Raw genomic sequence first — 21,070 nt, forward strand, 5'->3', positions numbered from 1 at the left:
ATCTCCCTGGATGAGTTCTGCTTTTTTTGCATGTCAGGTAAATGGAGTCATACAGCATATACTTTTTTTTTTTAACATCTTTATTGGAGCATAATTGCTTTACAATGGTGTGTCAGTTTCTGCTTTATAACAAAGTGAATCAGCTAAACATATACATATATTCCCATATCTCTTCCCTCTTGCGTCTCCCTCCCTCTCACCCTCCCTACCCCACCCCTCTAGGTGGTCACAAAGCACCGAGCTGATCTCCCTGTGCTATGCGGCTGCTTCCCACTAGCTAGCTATTTTACATTTGGGAGTATATATATGACCATGCCTCTCTCTCACTTCGTCCCAGCTTACCCTTCCCCCTCCCCGTGTCCTCAAGTCCATTCTCTACGTCTGCGTCTTTATCCCTGTCCTGCCCCTAGGTTCTTTAGAACCATGTATTGTTTTTTTTTTAGATTCCATATATACGTGTTAGCATGCAGTATTTGTTTTTCTCTTTCTGACTTACTTCACTCTGTATGACAGTCTCTAGGTCCCAGCATATACTTTTGCATCTGGCTTTCTTTGCTCAACCTTGTCTCAGGTTCACCCAGGTGGTCACTGTGTGGCGGCAGTATTTGTTTTCTTTCATTCTGTGTAGTTTTCAGTTGAACAAATATATCTCTTTATGTTCTCCTGTGGATGGATGTTTGATTTGTTTCGCTTCTGACCACTGGGGAGAATGCGAATCGTAATGTCTTTTGGTGCACATATACCTCAGGTGGAATTGCTGGGTCTGCTTTAGTGGACACTGCTAAGTGGTTTTCCAGTGTGGTCGTACCAGTATATACTTGGACTAGCAATTTTCAATTTTCTGTTTCTTTTCTTTTTGCCATTCTGATAATAGGGTAAGGGTATTTGGTTTTAATTTACATTTCTCTGATGACTAATAATTTGCTGTACTTTTTTATATCATATTGACGATGTGGCACCTTCCTTTGTGACCTGCCTGTCTGGGGTTGTCTTACTGATTTGTAGGTGTACTTTCTGTATTCAGGAGGCGAGTCCTTTGTGAGACATATGTATTGCAATATCTTCTCCTGCACTATGGCTTACCTTTTTATTCTCTTAATGTTTTAAACTTTTGTTTTCTTAACTAACAAAAGTTCTTAATGGTAATGAATTCTGCTTTATAGAATTTTTCTTTTTATGGTTAGTGCCTTTTGTGTTCTGTTTAAGAAATTCTGTGTTATCTTCTAGAAGCTTTGTTTTGTCATTACAGACTAGATCCATGATCTGTCGGAATTAATTTTCTGTTATAGTGTGAGGTAGTGAGTGGTTGATGTTTATTTATTGTAAAGATTGTCCATCCCACTGAGCCTTTGAAATAAATCAGGTGACTGTATATGTTCCATCATCTATTTGTCCTCTCACTAATGTTCTTTTAATTACTATTACTATATAATAAGTCTTAATAGCTATAGAGTAAGTCCTCCTACTTTGTTCTTCTTTAACATTGTTTTGGTTATTCTAGGTCCTTTTCATTTCCATGTAAATTTTAAAATCAATTTGGCAATTACCACAAAAAATCTGCTGTGGTTTTGTTTGGGTTTACATTGAATCTGTTGGTCATTTTTTACTATATGAAGACATCTGATCTCTGAATATGGTATGTCTTTCCATTTATTTAGGTTTTTAAAAATTTCTCCACAGTACTTTATAGTTTTTTTTAATGTAAAGGTCCTGTGTTTCTTTCATTAAATTTATTCGAGGATATTTGTTATTTTTTGATGGTTTTTAAAATGTCATTTTATAAACGTTAGTTGGAAGTGGAGTTAATTTTTGTGTGTAGACCTTGAATCCCATGATCTTGCTAAATTCAGGTGTTCTGATAGTTTATGGATTCTTTTGGGTTTTCTCTGTAGAAAATCATGCTGTCTGTGGATGAGTTTTGTTTCTTTCCAATTCTTATACCTTTTATTTAGTTTTCTTGCCTTATTGCATGACTAGGAACTCCCATACAGTGCTAAATTGAAGTGGTGCTGGCAGAAAGCCTTGTGTGGTGCTGGTCTCTGGGAAAGTTTTCACCATTTCCTCATTAAGTGTGATTTTTGCGGTAAGATACCTTTTATCAGATATCTTACTTTATAATAAATATTTTTACCAGATTAATAAGGAAGTTCCCTTTTATTCCTAGTTTTATGATTTAAAAAAATCATGAATATGTTGCATTTATCAAATGCTTTTTTCCTGCATCTATTGATGGTTATATGTGTTTTCTCCTTTATTTTGTTTATGTGGTGAATAACATATTTTTCTAATGTTAAGTAAGCTAACTTTGCATTCTTAGAATAATCCCAACTTGTTCTTGATAGATCATCCTTTATATCTGTTATTGGATTTGATTTGCTAATATTTTGTGTTTTTAAAAAATTTTTCTGTATTCATAAGAGTGTAGCCTGTAATTTTCCTTTCTTATAATGTCCTTGACAAGTTTTGGTATCAAGATTATGCTGACCTTATAAAACGGGTTGAGGAATGTTCTTTCTTCTGTTTTCTCAAAGAGTTTCTGTAAGATTTTTCTCTGGTGGTTAAACGAACTGACCAGTGTGTTAAAACTCATAGACCTGTACACCAAAAAGTCAGTTTTATTGTATATGAATTTTAAAAAATAATTAAAAGCTTCATGGGAATTTTAAAAAGTATACACACACGTGCGTGCGCACACACACACACACACACACACACACACACACACACACACACACACACACACACACACACACACACACACACTCCGTGTCAAATGATCCTTGAAGGAGCATCAGAAAGCCCTGTTTTTTTTCTTGGTGACTAATACCTATAAATGTATCCATTGAGTGACCTAATAAATTTGCTTTGGGGAGGGGGTGTGTGGGGATTAAAAGGTTTGTTCTCTGGAAGAGTGTGTGTGTTTCTTCCTTAAACGTTTGGAAGAATTCACCAGTGAGACCATCTGGACCTGAGTTTTCTCTGTGAGTTTTAAAATTAAGGATATTTTTGGAAATTTTTTGCTGAGGTATAATTATAAAACATGAATACCGCAGGTTGAGGAAAAATTTGGAAGCATGTAGGGACATGAAGCTGTAGTTTCTCCTGTAGTGTAGGAGAAAAGAAAGCATCCCGAGAAAGACCGAAGATGAAGCCGAAGAAAGGCGGGGGCCGTGCGTTGGGGGTGGCTGACTCCTCTGTTGTTGTGGTCACTTTGTCAGTGATGACTCTGCGCTCACCCTGAGCTGCTGATGAGCCAGAACGAGGAAGGTCGGTTTGGCTCCTTGGGCAGTGAGGAATTTGACCAGAAGTTTTAAGTAGGACAGCAGGAATTTTAAGCATATAAACATCGTCCAGAACAGTGCGCTTCTCGAACTTGAGCAGCATCAGAGCCACCTGGAGGGCTCGTTAAACAGAGGTTGCTGGGCCCTACCCCAGAGTTTCTGATTCAGTAGGTCTGGATGGGGCTCAAGAATTGGTATTTCTAGCCAGCTCCCAGGTAATGCTGCCTCTGGTCCAGACACCCCACTTTGGGGTCCCCCGCATTGTTAGAGTATGTGCGTTAGTGTCAGCTGCCCTGGGGCAGGACTTCTGTCGGTTTTGTTCACCGGTCTCAGGGCCTGGCACAGGCTACGTGCTCAGTACCACTCTTGTGCCCTCTTACCTCCCATATTTGATTGTCTTTTCTTTTTAGTTGCCAACGTTTGATTTTTTTTAAAAAGCAATACAGATATTTGTAATGTAGAAGTAAAATTTCCCTCTTTGGTCCTCACCGCCTCCTCTTGCCAGAGATGTCCATCTAATGACTGTCTCCAGTCAGACTTTTCTTTGTGTAGTTTCAAACGTTGCAGACACGCCGACAGATTTTTTTTTTTTTTTTTTAAAGGGACGGTGGAGCCGATTATTAGAAAGAGGACCCTGGCCAAGGCGCCTGGAGGATTGTATTACCATGGGCTAATTGTTGACACGTAATTGAACGATGCTTGCCCCAAGGGCCAGCCGACCTATAGTATCTTCTTGTGGATTTAGAATAGATCAGTTCCATAGACCTTGAAGTTGTTAGTCAGATCTTGTCCTTTAAAATTTTTGAACCCTACTTGAAGTCATGGAGGGAGAATCCCGTAGTGATGGTTCTAATGCAGGTATTTGGACAGAGATTTATGTGGCCGTGTTTGTGACTCACCTAAATACTTGGTTGCTTCTTCACAAAGTGCGGGGCCTGGCCCAAAGGAGTAGCTCACAGTGGTTCCAGATACATTTTGCCTTGCCTCTTGGCCAGCAGTGGCCGTGGGTTTGGTGGTCGTTCGCCTATCCTGGCGTGGTGTGGCTCTGGGTCTCGGCAGGGTGCTGAGATGCGGGAGCAGAGCTGTGCTGGGGCCCAGGAACCCGGTCACTCAGCTTTGCTTCCCAGACTCCCCACACCCTCCCTCCCTGTGATTAGTTAGGAGTCAGAGCCTACCCGCACTGCCTGCCTTTCCAGCTGGCCCGCTCCGCCCTGCATGCCTCAGTCTTCCAGACGGTGCGGTGTGGAGCAGGGCTTGGAAGGGCGCCCGTAGTGTTTCCTGGGACTGTGGCCCCAGTTGGGCAGGAATGTTTCCAGGGGAGGGTCAGCGCCTCTGTGGCTGGCCATGCAGACCCGGGTGCTTGCCGTAGACGTGATGGCCTGCTCCCCTGCGCTCCTGTTAATGGACAGGTTTGTGGTTGCGGTCTTGCCTTTCTTGCTTTTGTAATTGGAGACTTAACTGGAGCAAGGTTTCTACCACGTTATGGAGGATTTAACATGATTTAGCCTGCCCACCCCACCATGGGGCAGAGTTGTTTCTTTGGATATTCCTCAGTTTAAAATGGGTCTGATCCAGCAAGGGTCTGCTGTGTGTGTGTGCCCGAGTTCTCGGGCCTGTGTTTACATCCGTGCTCACTGCCCGCGCCCCCCTCCCTTGTGTGTTATCCCTGTTTTTAGGGGATTAAATGTTTAGCGTCAGATGCTACTTGGGTAACATTTTCTGAAAGAGGAGAGACTCCGGGTACTTTTAGTTGTGTGTGGAACTAGGAATTTTTGGCACAATGATTTTGATCGCAGTAATAACGCCTCCGTGTCTTTCTTACTCACTTCCTATTTCCCACAGGGGAGGGAGAATTTTATCACACAGGAGGTTTGCTTTGCAGAATGCTGTTTTATCTTTGGTGTTTCTGTGGCAGTTGAAGTGAGCTAGCCTCTTCCCCTTGCGTTTTCAGAGCGGAGTCAGAGGTGCAGCGTAAGTATATGTGGCAGTGGAGCGTGTCAGTTTTTGAGGGGTGGACGTCTGGAAAAAATACCTATGAGGTGGAACTTTAGTGCAATCAGTGGAGATTTTTCCCTTCTCTGCCTCAGATGAGCGTCACGATTGATATGTCCCTTGAGGAGCAAATTGCTTAACCTCACCAAGCCTGTGTCCCGTCTGTGTGGTAGTAACTATAATACCTTTCTTGTAGGGTTGTTTCACGCATAAGATACACTAGAAGTGCTTGGTGCAGGACCAGTGCCTGACAGGTGATCTGTGATGCAGGAAGTGGTGGAGAAGATACCCATCTGGGCCAGGGAGTTCTCGGGGCAGCTGGTGTTTCTGCTTGTTTCTGATTGCTTTGGAAGCAGGATTTGCTAACAGTTTGTTAATGAGACAGGAGGGGAGGGCAAGAAGCCCCAAGTAATTACTGAATTACAAACGGGAGTTCAAGCGTACGTTGTCTTGAAGGAGGAGGACTTTAGAGGTTTATTTCTTAAGACTCTGAGAAGTTTTGAGAAACCCCTGAGGAGTGCCGCTGGCTTGTGGAACCTGCTCCACCAGGTCAGGGAGGATCACGTCCTTCCATCCCAGCTGTCCTCTGTCTTCTGGGACAGCCCTGACTCCACACCTGCCAGGGAGTGGCCTCGCTCTGTGCCGTTTAGCTGTGTCTCTCTGGGCAGGACTCCTCAATCTCTCTGAATCCTAGCTTCTCCTATTTTAAATGGGCGGGGATAATTCTCATGTAATCTTTATGAAAATTCCCTGAAAAAAGCATACATTCAGTAAGTTTGAGTCTTTTCCTATATGCCAGGAACTGTTCCAGACACTAGAGGCACCACAGTAAATAGAAGAGACAGCATACACCCTCGTGGACTTTACATTCTGGTGACAGAAGACAAAATCACAGGTCAATAGTATCTAGGAATGTACTTGAGTGCCTGCTGGAGGGCCCACACTGCTATCAGCGCACTCACCGCACCTCGATGTTCGCGAGCACAGGGACCCAGGTCTAACACCTCATAATCTTGTCAGCGAGCATTTTGCCCCTCACTGCTGTGGCCTCTCCCGTTGCGGAGCACAGGCTCCGGACGCGCAGGCTCAGCGGCCATGGCCCACGGGCCCAGCCGCTCCGCGGCATGTGGGATCTTCCCGGACCGGGGCACGAACCCGCATCCCCTGCATCGGCAGGCGGACTCTCAACCACTGCGCCACCAGGGAAGCCCTGTCAGCGAGCATTTTTAATTGCTCCTGGAATCGCCTTCTTTTGGCTTCAGTAACTTGGGAAAGTTAAGTTCGTGCGGGGTGGAGGTGAAGGTGACAACCTCGGCCTCACAACACCTACGAAGAAAGGGTATTATTGGTTTTTTGGCTCTACGATCACTTGTCTAAAAACAGAGACATGGAACGTTGGACATAAGTTGGTGCTGGAGTTTCACCTGCTGGAGTTTCATCACCTGTGAGCACCGGCAGCCGCTGCGACACTCGTCCCAGGTTTCAGAAGCCAAAGACATATAATTGGGTTTATGACAACGTTAACGATACTTAACCTTCAGGACCTCTCACTTGTACCTAATGAGTTTTTCTTTCTTTAAAGAGGATTCCCCAAATTGTATAAGCTTCAAGGCTCCCCTGATCCTTTAAGCCTGCCTATGAGTAGATCATGAACCCTGGGGCTGTTGCAGTCTTTCAGTGACACTTGAAAGAAAATCTTTTCTAAGCCAATACATCATTTCAACATGTGCACCCTTCAAGTGGTCAGTGGCCGCGTGTGGCTAGCGGCTCTGGTGTTGGTCAGCACAGGGCCAAACCTTTTGTCAGAAGGTGAGGGGCGTTCAGGTCTCCAGGTGTTGCTTTCCCCACTCACACTCAGCCGCCTTTTGCCTGTACCTCCTGTCAGTGGGGCACAGGGGACAAGCCTGCAGCAGTAAGGATCCTGGTGACTTCGAGTGCAGAGGAGGTTGAGAAAAGGGAAGGTGTGGTCAGGATGTGAGCAGGCTCACGCCTGACTCTTCCTGTTGAGGGCTGGGATCCTACAGGTCCACCTCGTCCCAGCTAAACGTCAGTAAGCAAGCTGGCTCCTAAATCTGATGGCGCTGGTGTCTTGTGGCATGGCGTCCACGGTGCCTGTGAGCATCCAGCCTCATGGGGGAGCTGGCAGGACCTGACGCACTGTATGTCGAACGCTGCTTTGTCACCGGTGTCCCATATCTTGTCCTCTGAGTTGGTGCGTATTGAGACAGGAATAAATATTTTGCAGAAAGCCCTGGGGTAGATGCCAGGGATGGCTCCTTCTTCTTGCCTCCCTCAGGCTTTCAGGATGAGGCTCTTCCCTTGCAGTTGGATGTGGCAGCCCCCAAAGCGTGTTTCCTGAGGTGGAGCCGGAGCCTCCTAGGTCACCTTCCTTCAGCCCGCAGTTCTTGAAGCCTCGCCTTCGGGTGCAGAGGGCTGGCTCGGCTGAAGGGCGTTGAGCCTGGGGGCGGTCACTCCCTGCTCGCCAGCGCTCAGTCCCCAGGCGGAGTTTTGGTGGCCAAGCGTGCATGCCAGTGCCTGTGCACGGCCTGCGGGGTCCAGCGCCTCGTTAATCCTCACGACCCCCCGTGAGGCAGGCACTCCTGGCTCCTCTTTCAGGAGCACTTCGAGGGCAGAGGGAACAGCATGTGTGACGGTGCCGCGAGCAGCTGGAAGCCACTGAAGGGATTTGGGGCCGGGGCTGCGTGGTCCATCCGTGCTTTCAAGAGACGGCCCCGGCCGCTGTGTGAAGAGATGGTGTTGGAGTTCTGCAGGTGCCCAGGGCTTGTTGGGTCACGGAGCCGTGCCCAAGGGACAGGGACCACAGGCCCTTAAAGGCCCGGGCCCGAGGGGGCGGCCAGACCATAGCCATCGGGCCGAGCGGTTTGCCGTTAGCCTGAGGAGAGGCCGAAGGTTTCTAAGCACATAAGGCTGCCTTTTCTGTTCAGTATAGTTGAGGCCGTCAGAGAGTATTCGCTGAATGAATGAGGCCTGGTGGGTTGTTGAGAGGCATCTGCACTCTGGCCCCCTGCCTGTAGGGGGTGCTTCCGGGGCAGGGTTGCTGGAGGCTTAGTCGCCACGGTCAGCCTCTTGGGAGACGTGCTTGTCCTCTGTCTTCGGAAGAGTCTTCAGGTGCTTCCGGTGCCAGCTGTGGGAGGGTGGGTTTGAGTGGGTTTGAGTGGGTTTGAGTGGATTTGAGTGGGTTTGAGTGGGTTTGAGTGGGTTTGAGTGGGTTTGAGTGGATTTGAGTGGATTTGAGTGGATTTGAGTGGATTTGAGTGGGTTTGAGTGGCCGCTTGGAAGAAGGGGGCGAGTGAGGAGTTAGGCCATGCCCTCTCCCGCACACGCGCACGCTCGCGTGTGTGTGTGTGTGTGTGTAGGTAGGTGGGGTGAGGGGTGCCAGGTTGCTGTGCTTGTGTCCGCATGTGTGCAGGTAGGTGGGGCAGGATTCATCGCCTGGAGTCCTGGGTGGCTCTCAGGGAACCTCCACGTGGACAGTCTTGGTAAGATTGTCATTGTGCCCTGTGGATTGCAGACAGGGGACGTATCCAGGAGCGGCACGGGTTCTTTATTAGCCCTTGGTGGTCTGATTCCCTTCAGGTGCAGGTAAGAGTCTCCTCCACTTCCATGTTGTTTTTGCCCTTCAGTCGGAGACCGAATTGAGGCCATCAGCCGAGGCCCCTAGCGCGGCCAATAGAGGAAGTGCTTGCTTTCCTTATGGCGAAGGGGTTTAGCCCTCGCACCGAAGGGCCCTTTACTGGGGTGCCCGGTTCTCATCGCCTCCTTGGCACGGTGCTCAGGTGCTCCCCCGGAGCCATCACCCCCCGCTGGCTTCCTTCCCCCCAGGAGCCAGCTTGCCGTGCTGTCCTCTGCCACCCCCTGCCCCGGCCTCTCCCAGCCCCCCGCCTTCCACTGCCCCTCCTTTCCAGGGGGACTCCTGCCCCTGCTCAGAGGCTACCTCTGTGTAATTCTCAGTCCTGGGCTTTGATTTGTCCAGATACGTCTCTCTTGCCTTGAGCCCTGCCTTGAGGGTGCCCATGCGTGTGCCCCACCCTTGGAGGTGGCCCCCGCTGGCCTTGGGGCGGCTCCCACCCTGCCTCCTCGCGTCCCCTGCAGACACCTATGCTGGCTGCTCCATTTGCCAGCAGACACATGCTGGATAGAGCGCTGGGGATGCAGAGATGACTCTGCCCTGCCGCCTGGGCCACCCCACCCCAGGGGAAAGGTGTGTGGAGAGGGGAGCAGACAGAGTAGCTCCAACAAACACAGAATAACTTGGTGAGTGCTCTAGAAACTGCTGGTGTGGGAGCCCAGGCCTGGGGGCTGGGCTGGTGGCAGGCAGACAGGCAAGGCTTTGCAGAGTAACCTGTGTTCAGTAAGAGGACTTGCTTCAGTCACACAGCCCCCGTGTTCTGCCACCTGGTGAAGTGTCAGGGACGGCGGCTGTGACCACTGCCTTCCCCAGGAGCACGAGAGCGCTCTTAGGCATCTGAGGGCCGGGCTTGGGCCGAGGCTGTGGTCACACAGCTCACGCGGGGGCCTCCCGAGGTATCCACAGACGCGTCTTCCCTCTGGGCCCTCCTGGACTGGGGAGGAGCCTCCGCACTTGCGGGCGTCCCTGAGGGCTCCTCTGAGACCCAGTCAGGAAGGCAGCACAGGTGCCGAAGGGACGGCTCGCCCCGCCGCCCGTGTTCTCGCACTGCACCTGGCCCCCGGAGTGGGGTTGGGTCGTGTGATGGGCAGAGGCGGGTCCCTGGGGCCACCTGGCTCCTGGGCCCGGCAGCCAGCTCCATGCCAGGCTCTCCATGACCCTCGACCTGGAAGGGGAGCCGGCGGCCGGAACCGTTTTCTGGTGGGCTTCCCCACTCCCTGTGCCTGCGCCAGGGCCGCAGACGGCACAGCAGCTGAAGCTGGGGACGGATTCCTTTGTGCTCAGAGCTCCTGGTACGTGTGGTGACTGCAACTTCACAAAAAGTAATACATCCAAAGATACCTTTTACAGACCTTTCAAGAGTCGTGGCCTGTTATGTATAGCTTAAGCTCTTATGCTAAAAAGAATTCTGCAACTCTGATTTTTTTGGCCTCGCCATGCGGCATGTGGGATCTTAGTTCCCCGACCAGGGATCGAACCTGCGCCCCCTGCACTGGAAGCGTGGAGTCTTAACCACTGGACCGCCAGGGGAGTCCCACAACTTTGATTTTTGATAAACTTTATCTGCACTACATTTGTGTGAACTTATGTAGCCTTAGCAGTGGGCAGAGAAGCCAAGGTTTCTGTTCCCCTTGGTTCACCTCCTGCTGGTTGGTCTCAGCGAATAGCACCACCGTTTACACCCAGCCTCCCAGATCACAAAGCCCAGGCTTCTTTTGAGTTTCCCCGTACCCAGTCCCTTCTGAGCGGTTCTCTACTGTTACCCCTCTAGACCCTCAGCAACTCACGTCCCTCCAGAGTAAGGTCAGGGTCCTTTGGGAGGCCTACCTCTCACTCCTGGCCCCTCCCCTTTCTGGGTGCGTTTGGTTTCCTCACCTTTTGTCCCTTGCACCCAGTTCCCTTCCTCAGAGGCAACTCCTCTTTAGCAAAATGTTAGCCGTTAGTGGATCCAGGCTCTGGATGCCCAAATTCTTAGAACCTTTCTGGGTGGCTGAGGTTTTAGCTTGGTTTTAATCGTGTTAAGTCTTTCACGGCTGGCTGAATCTTAGATGTTAAACAGGTTGGGCCTGGAGACACCTCAAACTTCATTTCTTACTAATGTAAATATAAATTGCCTTGGGGTATGAAACCATTTCTGAAATAGGTTCTATTATAACCACAACAGAAAAACAAGGAAGAATACAAAGAAAACTTGTTTGAAAGTTTTTGTATAATAACTTTTTTTTATATAATTTCAAATTTACTGAGACTTTGCAAGAAAAATACAAGGAACTCCCTTATGTCCTTTACCCAAATTCACTAGCCATTTACATTTTACTCCATTATTTTATTCATTCTGTGAGTGTGGTATCTATTTTATGTAAGTGTATAAGAATTTTTTTTTTTTTTGCGGTACGCAGTCCTCTCACTGCTGTGGCCTCTCCCGTTGCGGAGCACAGGCTCCGGACGCGCAGGCTCAGCGGCCATGGCTCACGGGCCCAGCCGCTCCGCAGCATGTGGGATCCTCCTGGACCGGGGCACGAACCCGCGTCCCCTGCATCGGCAGGCGGGCTCTCAACCACTGTGCCACCAGGGAAGCCCAAGTGTATAAGAATTTTGAGGAAGCATTAGAAGAATCATTTGGAGGTATCATGCCCGTTTACCCCTAAGTATGTCAGTATGTTTCGTAAGAACAAGGGCATCCTCTTCTGTAACTGTAGTACAGTTATCAAGATCAGGAAATTTAATATTAACCCAATGCTGTTCTCCTCTATACTCTATGTTCAAATTGCGTCCATTGTCCCAGTAGTCTTCTTTATACCTGTCTTGGCCCGTGGTCCAGGATGTGGTCCAGGATCCACCTACTGCATTTAATTGTCAGGTCTCTTTAGCCTCCTTTTAATCTGGAACAATTCTTCAGCCTTTCTTTGTCGACTGAAAAAAAAAAGCACAACCTAAAAGTTGAGAATTACGTTTTATTTGGTGGCCTTTCTGAGGTCTATAGCCCAGGAAGGCAGCCTCGCAGATAGCTCTGAGGGACTGTTCCAAAGAGATAAGCAAGGAGCCAGGATATACAGGAGTTTTTGCTGAAAAAAGCAAAAACAAAAAACCATGCAGTTGAGCATCAAAAGATTACTGCTAATCACAAACCAGACCTCTCAAGTTAACGATTGTATGGGAAGATGTAAGAGTCTGGGCTGATTGAAATTATTCCTTTGGTATGCATCTTCACTAGCTAGGGCCAGGATCCCAGTTTTTCTCCATCCAGAATCCCCTCAGGGCGCACCGTTGAGATGGCTACAGTGGCTAATGGCTGGATGGGTGCAACATTCTCTGTTTACCGAAATGACAGGCACTATTTTTTTGTCCACATGTGACACTGGCCTTTTTAGAGTGAGATTCATTATTTCATAGGCTGTCCCTCAGTTTGGGTGTGTCTGCATCTCCTCATGGTTATATTCAGGTGATGCACTTTTGGTAACTGCCATTGACATGGTGTGTTGTTCTCAGCATCAGAGCAGGTGACGTGTGCTGTCCATCCTGACCTGGGGGATGCCAGCTTTGATCACTTGGCTAATGAGGTTTCTCGACTGTAAAGTTAACTATTTTTGTCTTTGTCATTACAAGTAATTTGTGGGAGATACTTTCAAACTAAGTAAAATTCCTTTTCTTCATCCAGCTTTCACCTACCAGTTTCAGCATCCATTGATTAATTCCTAACCCCATCAGTCTTTCTCTACTTATAAGGGGGACATTCTAAGAGTTTTCCTTCCTCCTCTGTTTGTGTATTTGTATCCATATCCACTTGGGCTCATGGATTTCTGTTTCATTTGATGGGTTATAACCCCATTATTTATTTTGATGATTACATTGTTCCGGATTTAGCTAGTGAGAGTCCTTTTCAAGCTGGTACTGTTTTCATGAAACTTGTCCCCATATTTCTTTGAGCACCTTCTTTCTAGCACGCAAGATGCTTCATGCTCATCTTATACTTTCCAGTGAGCCCTAGAAACCATTTGTTTTTAATGAATGTACCAATACAATGCATTCCAAAACATAGTTTATTTTGTAGTACCATTTGGGATTTATTTATGTTACCTGGGTTTGTTCACGTGTTGTTGGGAGAGAAGACCTTGTGATTATCTCATGAGTGGCTTTCTTTTTATGATACATGGAGACTCTTTGTAAATAGATAGTATAAATTTACCTTATAGATAATTTAAACTAAGTTAGAGGTTTAAGTACTAAAACAACTGTTATCCTTTGAGCACTGATCATGTACCTGTAATTTTAATTCATATAGTGACCCTTGTTAGACATAAGGAAACTGAGCCTCAGAGAGGTTAATATTACCGGTCAGAGTCACACAGCTAGTGAGTGATTGAGCCAGGGTTTCAATTCAGTTTGGTCTGACTTCAAAGCTCACTTTTTTGGATATGCTTTGTTACGCTATAATACATTTCCTTACTCCAAATGATAGAACTCGTACATGCTATTGGTGAATAACAAAAAGCTTGCTGTGGTTCAAGGTCTTTTCACCTGCTTCATAATTCTTTGTCGACATGAAAATCAAGTCTGCAGAATTAAAGTTTGTGGTTCATCACATTGTTCTCTGAAAGGAAAGTCTGCTTGTTTTCATTAGAGAGTGATTTGGCTGTCCTAGTGTTTCTGTAAATACCCAACAATTCCCTAACCCTTTTATTTTCTTCCTATAGGAATTTGCTTGCTAGAAAACAAAATGCAAGACTTGACAAACAAAATGACTTGGGATGGAAGTTATTTGGAAAAGTACCACTGCGAGAGAATGCTCAGAAAGAGTCAAAGAAAATACAAAAGGTATACACGATACAGAAACACAGCAACGTGCGGCACAGCATGCATTTATGAACCGTGCAGAAAGGACCATTCCGGAGGCTTTGAGATTGGAAAGTTTGCTTTCACTTGCATGCTAAGTACCTAAAATTTAAGTCTGTCTTCAGAATGTGGATGACTTTAACCTTTTTCACTTCTTATAGCTCGTATGCACACGTAGGAAAGTTCAGTTGAGAGAGCCGGGCTTTAGATATTTATAACTTGATGAAATTTAATCAGTTTTTTTTCAATAAGAGTTGCAAATATGTTTACGATCTAATTTTTATTAATTGTGTTTGATGTTAAAGAATTCTCCCTCTCTGATCCCAGGGGTTTCTTGGGAAGGACTTAATCCTTCCAGTGCTTCCTTGGACCAGGAAACCTAGGGCCACTGTTACCCAGGCTGCAGTATGACCTCTTCCCCTCGCGGGCCGACGCTGCCCACATGTCTTGGGAGGAGAAGGTGGGGTTCAGGGCCAGGCCAGGTGCGTGGAATCTCACCACCACTGGGCTACTTCGCTCCCCGTGGAGGGAGTGATGCTAGCTGCTGGAGGCATGCGCTCATCTTCGCGGGGAGGGGGGCTCAAGCACAGACTCAGCCAGGCCCCGGGTGTCAGCGGCCTCGGCAGCCCTGATTGTTACCACCCGCATCTTCTGCTTGGCCCTGAGTCCCAGCCGTCCTAACAGTGCGGTGCTTGCCCGGTGCTGTGACACTGCCCCGCAGCAGCCTTACCCCCCAACCTCAGTTTTGTATTCACGGACAGTTGTTCAACAAACACTTCTAAGTGTCAGCACTGGAGTTAAGAGAGATGGCACTGCACCCAGGCTCCAGAGCACCCCTCTGGTGAGGGAGTGATGCCAGTGCAGGTGTTGCAGGTGCGTGGCAGGGAGGCCGGGCCTGGTGGGTGACGTGGCACAGAAGTCTGAGTTTAACGGTGTGACAGAGAATTAATAGTAATGGGGATCGTGTACTGAGTGATTACTATGTCCTGGCGATAAATGAGCCAGCACGTGGGTTTCTAGTTCATTTAAGACTCGCAACAACCTTATGAAGAAGGCACTGTTACTGTCTTCATTTTACCAAAGAAGCCCTGAGACCAGGCTGAGTGACTTGTGCGGCTAGTAAGCGGCAGAGCTGGAGTTCAGCCCCAGGCATTTGGGCGCCAGGGCCCTCGCAGCTGCTGTGCCCCTGCAGGAAGGGAGGGGCAGGTGCTGGGCGGCTCGTGCAGCGTGAACCCAGGGAGCAGTGAGAGGGGCTGTCCACGGGGCCTGTGGGGTGGGATGTGATGCATGCAGAACCTGTCTCTAACCTGGAGGCTCTGGGGAGCCCCTGAAGGGTTTTACTCATGTAGGGAGTGAGGAGGTCCCCCTGGCGAGAGTGTGGCTCTTGGACTAGTCCAGGTGGGAGACAGTGGGGTCTGGCTCAGTGCAGTGGTGGCAGTGGGGCTGCAGAGTATTGCGGCCCTCTGAGGATAAACATGTGAGGTCCAGGGCTGCAGTGTGTGAGCACGTGCTGGGGCTCTGGCTTGGACAACAAGCTGGCTTTGCACGTATTTCATTTTTTATGCCTCGTCAAATTAAAGATGTTTTGAATGTTGTGTAGTGTTCCTTATAGCAGTTGTCTGGACCTAGGAAACTCACAAAGTAAATCAGTGTTGGAATTCATTTTTCTAGACTGTTACATTTTGAATTTGAATCACTTATTGTGTAGGCTTGTTAAAATAGCACACAATTAAAATGTGATGTGTTTGTATGCAGAGCTAAGCTATACATTTCTTAGGAAACTCAGTAGCTAAGCTGTTATAAAATTCTTAAAGAAATCTATGGTTCTCAAAAAAGTAACCATCATGCTAAATAGATTTTCCCATGGCTCTTAATGTCACTTGCATCATGTTTGAATTTCTTTGTTATCTGTGTCGTACCGTTTTTTTAAGGTGAACGTGGATTATGTTCTTGGACTTAAAGGATTTTTGTGAACTGAAGTGACTAGGTCAGCTAATTATGTAGTAACACAGTACTGCAAAGAAGAGGGCCATCTGGCTCTAACCATCAATAATAAAGGATGTAATCGTACCTGCATGCGTCATACAATCCTGCCTCTGTCCTGTTTGCTCATGCTTTGTGTCTCTGGCCCTCTCATTTGTCACCCTGTCCCCTCCTCCCCCGAGCTGGCAAGGCCTGAGAGGGATCCAGAGCCGGGGACCTGCCCCTGGGAGGAAGCTCCTGGGCACCAGGCTTGAGCTGGTTGCTGTCACAGGTGTCGGCTCACACAGCCTCCCCTCCCCACTTTAGAGAGCCCATCACTGGGGTCCGAGTGTCCAGACTTGTGATCCCAAATGGTGACAATAACTCTAGTTAGAGCTAAAGCATAACTGAGATACTTAGTAAACTCTAATTCCTTTTCCCTTTGTCTTTGGAAGTTTTTTATACTTGAGAGAGGTAGCATCACGTAGTGATTTAAAAGCATGGACTCTGGAGTCAGACTTATTGCGTTTGGATCCCAGCTCTGCTACACTTTGGCTGTGTGACTTTGGGCAAGTTCCTTAACCCTTCTGAGCCTCATTTTCCTGCTCTTTAACGTTAGGAGAACAATAGTACCTACCTCCGAGGTGGTGAGGATTAAATGAGTGAGTATACATCATGTGCTGCAAGCAGTTATGAATGTCCCAAGTGCTAGAAAGTGTCTGCTGGTATCATTGTTTGTTTCCTTTGACTGAGAAATGGACCACAGTGTGAGAGGGTGAGCCTGTGCCCTCCATAGATCCCTTAGTTTGCTTGTTCAGCAAACCTTGCGCCATTTTGGGGCCAGGTCTTGTACTGGGCACTGGAAACACAAAAGCGGATGGGTGGACATGTCTCAAGGAGCCCGTGGTGAGCCGAGGGTTCAGGTACGAACACCAGCCAAGATCTTTGGACTTGAAGGCTCGGGTTTGATTTCCGGCGTCCCCTCTTCTTGTCTGTATGACCTTGGGCCAGTGACTTCTCTGGTTCCTCATCTGCAGAATGGGCCTGTTAACTTATAAATTAACAGATAATGTATGTGAAGTATTTTTGCCCAATGTTTAGTACAGTGTGTGGCCCAGAGTTAGCACTCGGGTGTGGCTGTCGTGACTTTTTGTTAATAAATTGGTCCATTAAGTGGACTGGGTGCTGTATGTGGTTTGCCCAGGGTGCTCTGGGGCACAGCTGACTTCACTGTAACTGGACCACATTCTCTTGGTTTGGGCCTTCTTTTTTGGTTGCCATTTTTAAGGAAATGATGCAATGTTATTGATACTTCCCGTTAACTTTTCAAATTTCATAAACATTTTGAAGTGCAAGTAATTTTCTGTCAGCTTGCATTATGATTTTTCCTAGGGGAAGCAAAAATGACCAAGAATAACTATGAGAATCACACTAAACCAGTGGTTCTCAAATTGTGGTCCCCAAGCTAACATCATCATCACCTGGGCATTTGTTAGAAACACAAGTTCTCAGGCCTCTCACCCCAGACACACTGAAACAAACTCTGGGGCTGGGGCACAACACGTTGTGTCTTAACAATGCTCCAGGCATTTGTTCTAACGCACACCAAAATTTAAGAACCACTGCTGTGTGAGAAGGGAATGCTGGCTATTAGGAGGAAAAGAGCCGTCTTTGCCCACAGCAGGTTAAATAAAGGGCCCAGGTATGCCGTGTACACTTTCGGCCATTGCTGGTGGACTGGCGAAGCTCTTGAGAATAAAGCCGGGGAGAAGGTATTTGAAGATAGCTGCCTTCAGATCTCCTGTCATTGGGTTTGTATGGACCAGGGCTCTGGCCACATTGGCGCGGGAGGCGATGCTGTCTCAGAAGTACAGTCCTTTGTTTGTGAATGAAGAGGAACCTTCTTTCTTGGATTCCATGGTCCTTTCACGTGTTCCACAAATTTGAGACACTGTGTGGATCAATCCTGGTTATTATAATGAAGGGCAAAGACTTATTTGGCCCCTGCCTTCACTGGAACTTACCAGGGGTCGGGGAAAGAAAGATTTGAACAAGTAACTCCACAGATAATTGTAGCTGTGATAAATGTTGTGAAGGAAAAGTAGAGCGCAGCCGTCCTGAGACGCTTCTGTACCACTGAGCACATTTCTCTGAGGTTGGTTTTCAGGTGACCTCCAGGTGCTAGGTCCAGTGGTTATTTCCCTCAGCCCTTGTCCACTTCTCTGCTCCTTGGGAGGCTTTCTTACTGTGGCTTCCAGGTCACCACACTCTTCCTCCTTTTTCAGTTTCCTTTGCTGGGTGCCCTCAGCTTTCCAGCCCTCTGAACATTAGGGTGCCTCTCGAGCGCTTCTTCATCTGTGGGCGCCTCTGGGAGATCTCCGCTGGACTCAGGCTGTAAATGTCATGCCTACGCTGACCACCAGCCAGGCCTTCACCCCTGAACTCCAGACGTAGGCAGCCAGCTGCCTACTGGACAGCTCCACCTGGACGTCTGATAGACACTTCGTGGCTAACAAGCACCGAGCTAAACTCTGATTTTCTTTCTTTCTTTTTCTTTAAAAAATTATTTATTTATTTTTGGCTGTGTTGGGTCTCCGGTGCTGCACACGGGCTTTCTCTAGTCGCGGTGAGCGGGGGCTACTCTTCGTTGTAGTGCACGGGCTTCTCATTGCGGTGGCTTCTCTTGTTGCGGAGCACGGGCTCTAGGCACGAGGGCTTCAGCAGTTGCAGCACGTGGGCTCAGTAGTTGTGGCTCACGGGCTGTAGAGTGCAGACTCGGTAGTTGTGGTGCACGGGCTTAGCTGCTCCGCGGCACATGGGATCTTCCCTGACCAGGGCTCGAACCAGTGTCCTCTGCATTGGCAGGCGGATACTTAACCACTGCGCCACCAGGGAAGTCCCGACTCTGATTTTCTTTTTCCACTCTGTCAGACCTGTTCCCTTTGCAGCTTTCCCCATTTTGGTGAATGACAGCCTTAGCCTTCTTTTTCAGGCCTGAAACTTTAGAATTGCTCTTGACTTCTCTTTCTCATACCTTGCTTCCAGTCTGACAGGTGTTTTGTTTTTGTTTAGGCTCTGTGGGTGAATCCGATGTGCCCTAAGGTTTGAGAAGTAGTGACTTGCTGGGAAATTTTGAGCCTCTGCTCCAGTGAGGTCATGTGGATGAAATCTTCTTAAAGAGGTGCTCCTGGTGTAGCCTTGGCAGGAGGTGGTTGTGGCTTTGTGGTCCGTTATTGGGAAGTGGGGAAGGGGCTCCTTTAGATAAATTAGTAATACTTCTCGGTTATATTCACGTGTAAAAGATGTATAAGATATTAACAAATTAAGAAAAAGGAAGCTGACTGTGATTTTCCCATCAGAAACCATGGAGGCCAGCAGGAAGTGATTTCAGCATTTTTAAAGTGCTAAAAGAAAAGAACTATCAACCCCAAATTCTATATCCAGCAAAAATGCCCTTCAGGAATGAAAGTGAAATAAAGATCTTTTCAGATAAAGGAAAACTGAGAGAATTTGTTGCCAGCAGATCTAAAAAAATTACTAAAGGAAGTTTTCCAGACAGTAGGGACATTATACGAGAAGGAAACTTGAAACATTAGGAAGGAAGAGGAACAGAAATGGTAAATGTCCACATGAATACAGTAGACCATTGTTCTCTTAATGAATTCTTTTAAATATGTTTGGTTTCAGCAAAAAGTATAATGTTGTATGGGGTTTTCAGCACATTGGATGTAATACGTATTACAAATAAAACACGAAGGAGGAGGGGATATGATGGAAAAGTTTCTCCATTCCACTTGAAGTGCTAAAATATTGATACTAATTAGATTGTGAAAAATATATATTGTAAATCTCAGATCAACCACTAAACTACACATAGAGAGAGTGAAAAACACAGTATGTTAAAATAGAATTCTCCAAAGTTCCAAGAACTGAAATCAAGATAGGAAAGAGGAAATAGAAGAAGGAAAAATAGAAAACAAATAAGATGGTAGGCCCAAATTGAAAGATACCAATAATTTACCTTCATGTAAATTGTGTGAGCATACCAGTTGTGTGTCTGAATGCTCAGTCCTGACAGATTGCTGTCTAAAAGAAATTCACTTCGGGCTTCCCTGGTGGCACAGTGGTTGAGAGTCCGCCTGCCGATGCAGGGGACGCGGGTTCGTGCCCTGGTCCGGGAAGATCCCACATGCCGCGGAGCGGCTGGGCCCTGAGCCATGGCCGCTGAGCCTGCACATCCGGAGCCTGTGCTCCACAACGGGAGAGGCCACAACAGTGAGAGGCCTGTGTACCACAAAAAAAAAAAAAAAAAAGAAATTCACTTCAAATATAAAGTAGGCAGTTGAAATTAAAGGATGGAAAAAGATAACACCACCATGAAAACATTAGCCAAAATGAAGATGGGGTAGATAGATTAGTATCAGAAAAAGTAGACTTCAGAGCAAAGAAAATTACCAGGGATAAGGTAAGGTAATTACCAGTGAAGACATAATGCTATTAAATGAGTGTGTACCTAATAAAAGACCTGCAAAAATACATGGTACAAAACCTGACAGATCTGAAACAGGTAGACAAATCCATAGTTACAACTGAAGTGTCAGCACCCCCTTTGTAATTGATAGAACTATTGACAGAATTAGCCAGGACATAGAAGAACCTACCGTCAGTGAGCCAGGCTAACGGACATTTAGAGAACGCTCCACCCTCCAACAAGAGCACAACACACATTCTTTTCAAGCACACGTGGATGGCCACCAAGATAGACCGTAACCTGCGTTATAAAAGAAACTAAATCGGAAAGGATTAAAATTACACAAAATACGTTCTCTAACCACAATGAAATTACACTAAAACAGTGACAGAAAGATAACAAGAACATCTCCCCAAACTTGGAAATTAAACAAGCAACATGCTTCTAAATATGTTTTGGAACAATAACGATGTCACAAGGAAAATGAGAAAATATTTTGAACTGAACAGAAACACAGCCTATCAAAATTTGTGGGGTGCAGTGCTTAGAAGGAAATTTATAGCATTAAACCAGTCAGATTAGTAAAGAAAAAAGTTCTCCAATCTAATTTTCTACCTTAAGAAACTGTAAAAGGAGCAAATAAACCCAAAGCAAGCAAAAGGAAGAAAATAATACACATAAGAACAGAAATCACTGAAATTGAAAGCAGAAAAATTAATAGTCAGTGAAACCAAAAGCTGGTTCTTGGAAATTATCAACAAAATCAAATGCTAACAAAACTGACAGAAAAGAGAGAAGAACCAAATTATCAGTAAGAGTAATGAAAAAAGGAGATACTACTATAGACCCTGAAGAAATTAAAAGGATAATAAGAGAATGTTA

At 46.8% G+C, this 21,070-nt stretch overlaps 1 protein-coding gene across 7 annotated transcripts in view; it reads left to right on the forward strand.

Moving 5' to 3' along the window:
• Nucleotides 1-21,070, forward strand: part of TBC1D14 (TBC1 domain family member 14) — a 101,527-nt gene that overhangs the window by 33,295 nt on the left and 47,162 nt on the right. For 6 of the 7 annotated variants that reach the window (XM_060148758.1, XM_060148762.1, XM_060148763.1 and 3 more), the window contains one exon: nt 13,617-13,737. In XM_060148758.1, coding sequence (XP_060004741.1) covers nt 13,617-13,737 — 121 coding nt within the window. Of the gene's footprint in view, nt 1-4,522; nt 4,691-13,616; nt 13,738-21,070 lie in introns of those variants that run through there. The other variant, XM_060148765.1, reaches the window with a different exon arrangement.

Source organism: Lagenorhynchus albirostris, chromosome 4, assembly GCF_949774975.1.
Source record: "Lagenorhynchus albirostris chromosome 4, mLagAlb1.1, whole genome shotgun sequence".
Lineage (NCBI taxonomy): Eukaryota > Metazoa > Chordata > Mammalia > Artiodactyla > Delphinidae > Lagenorhynchus > Lagenorhynchus albirostris.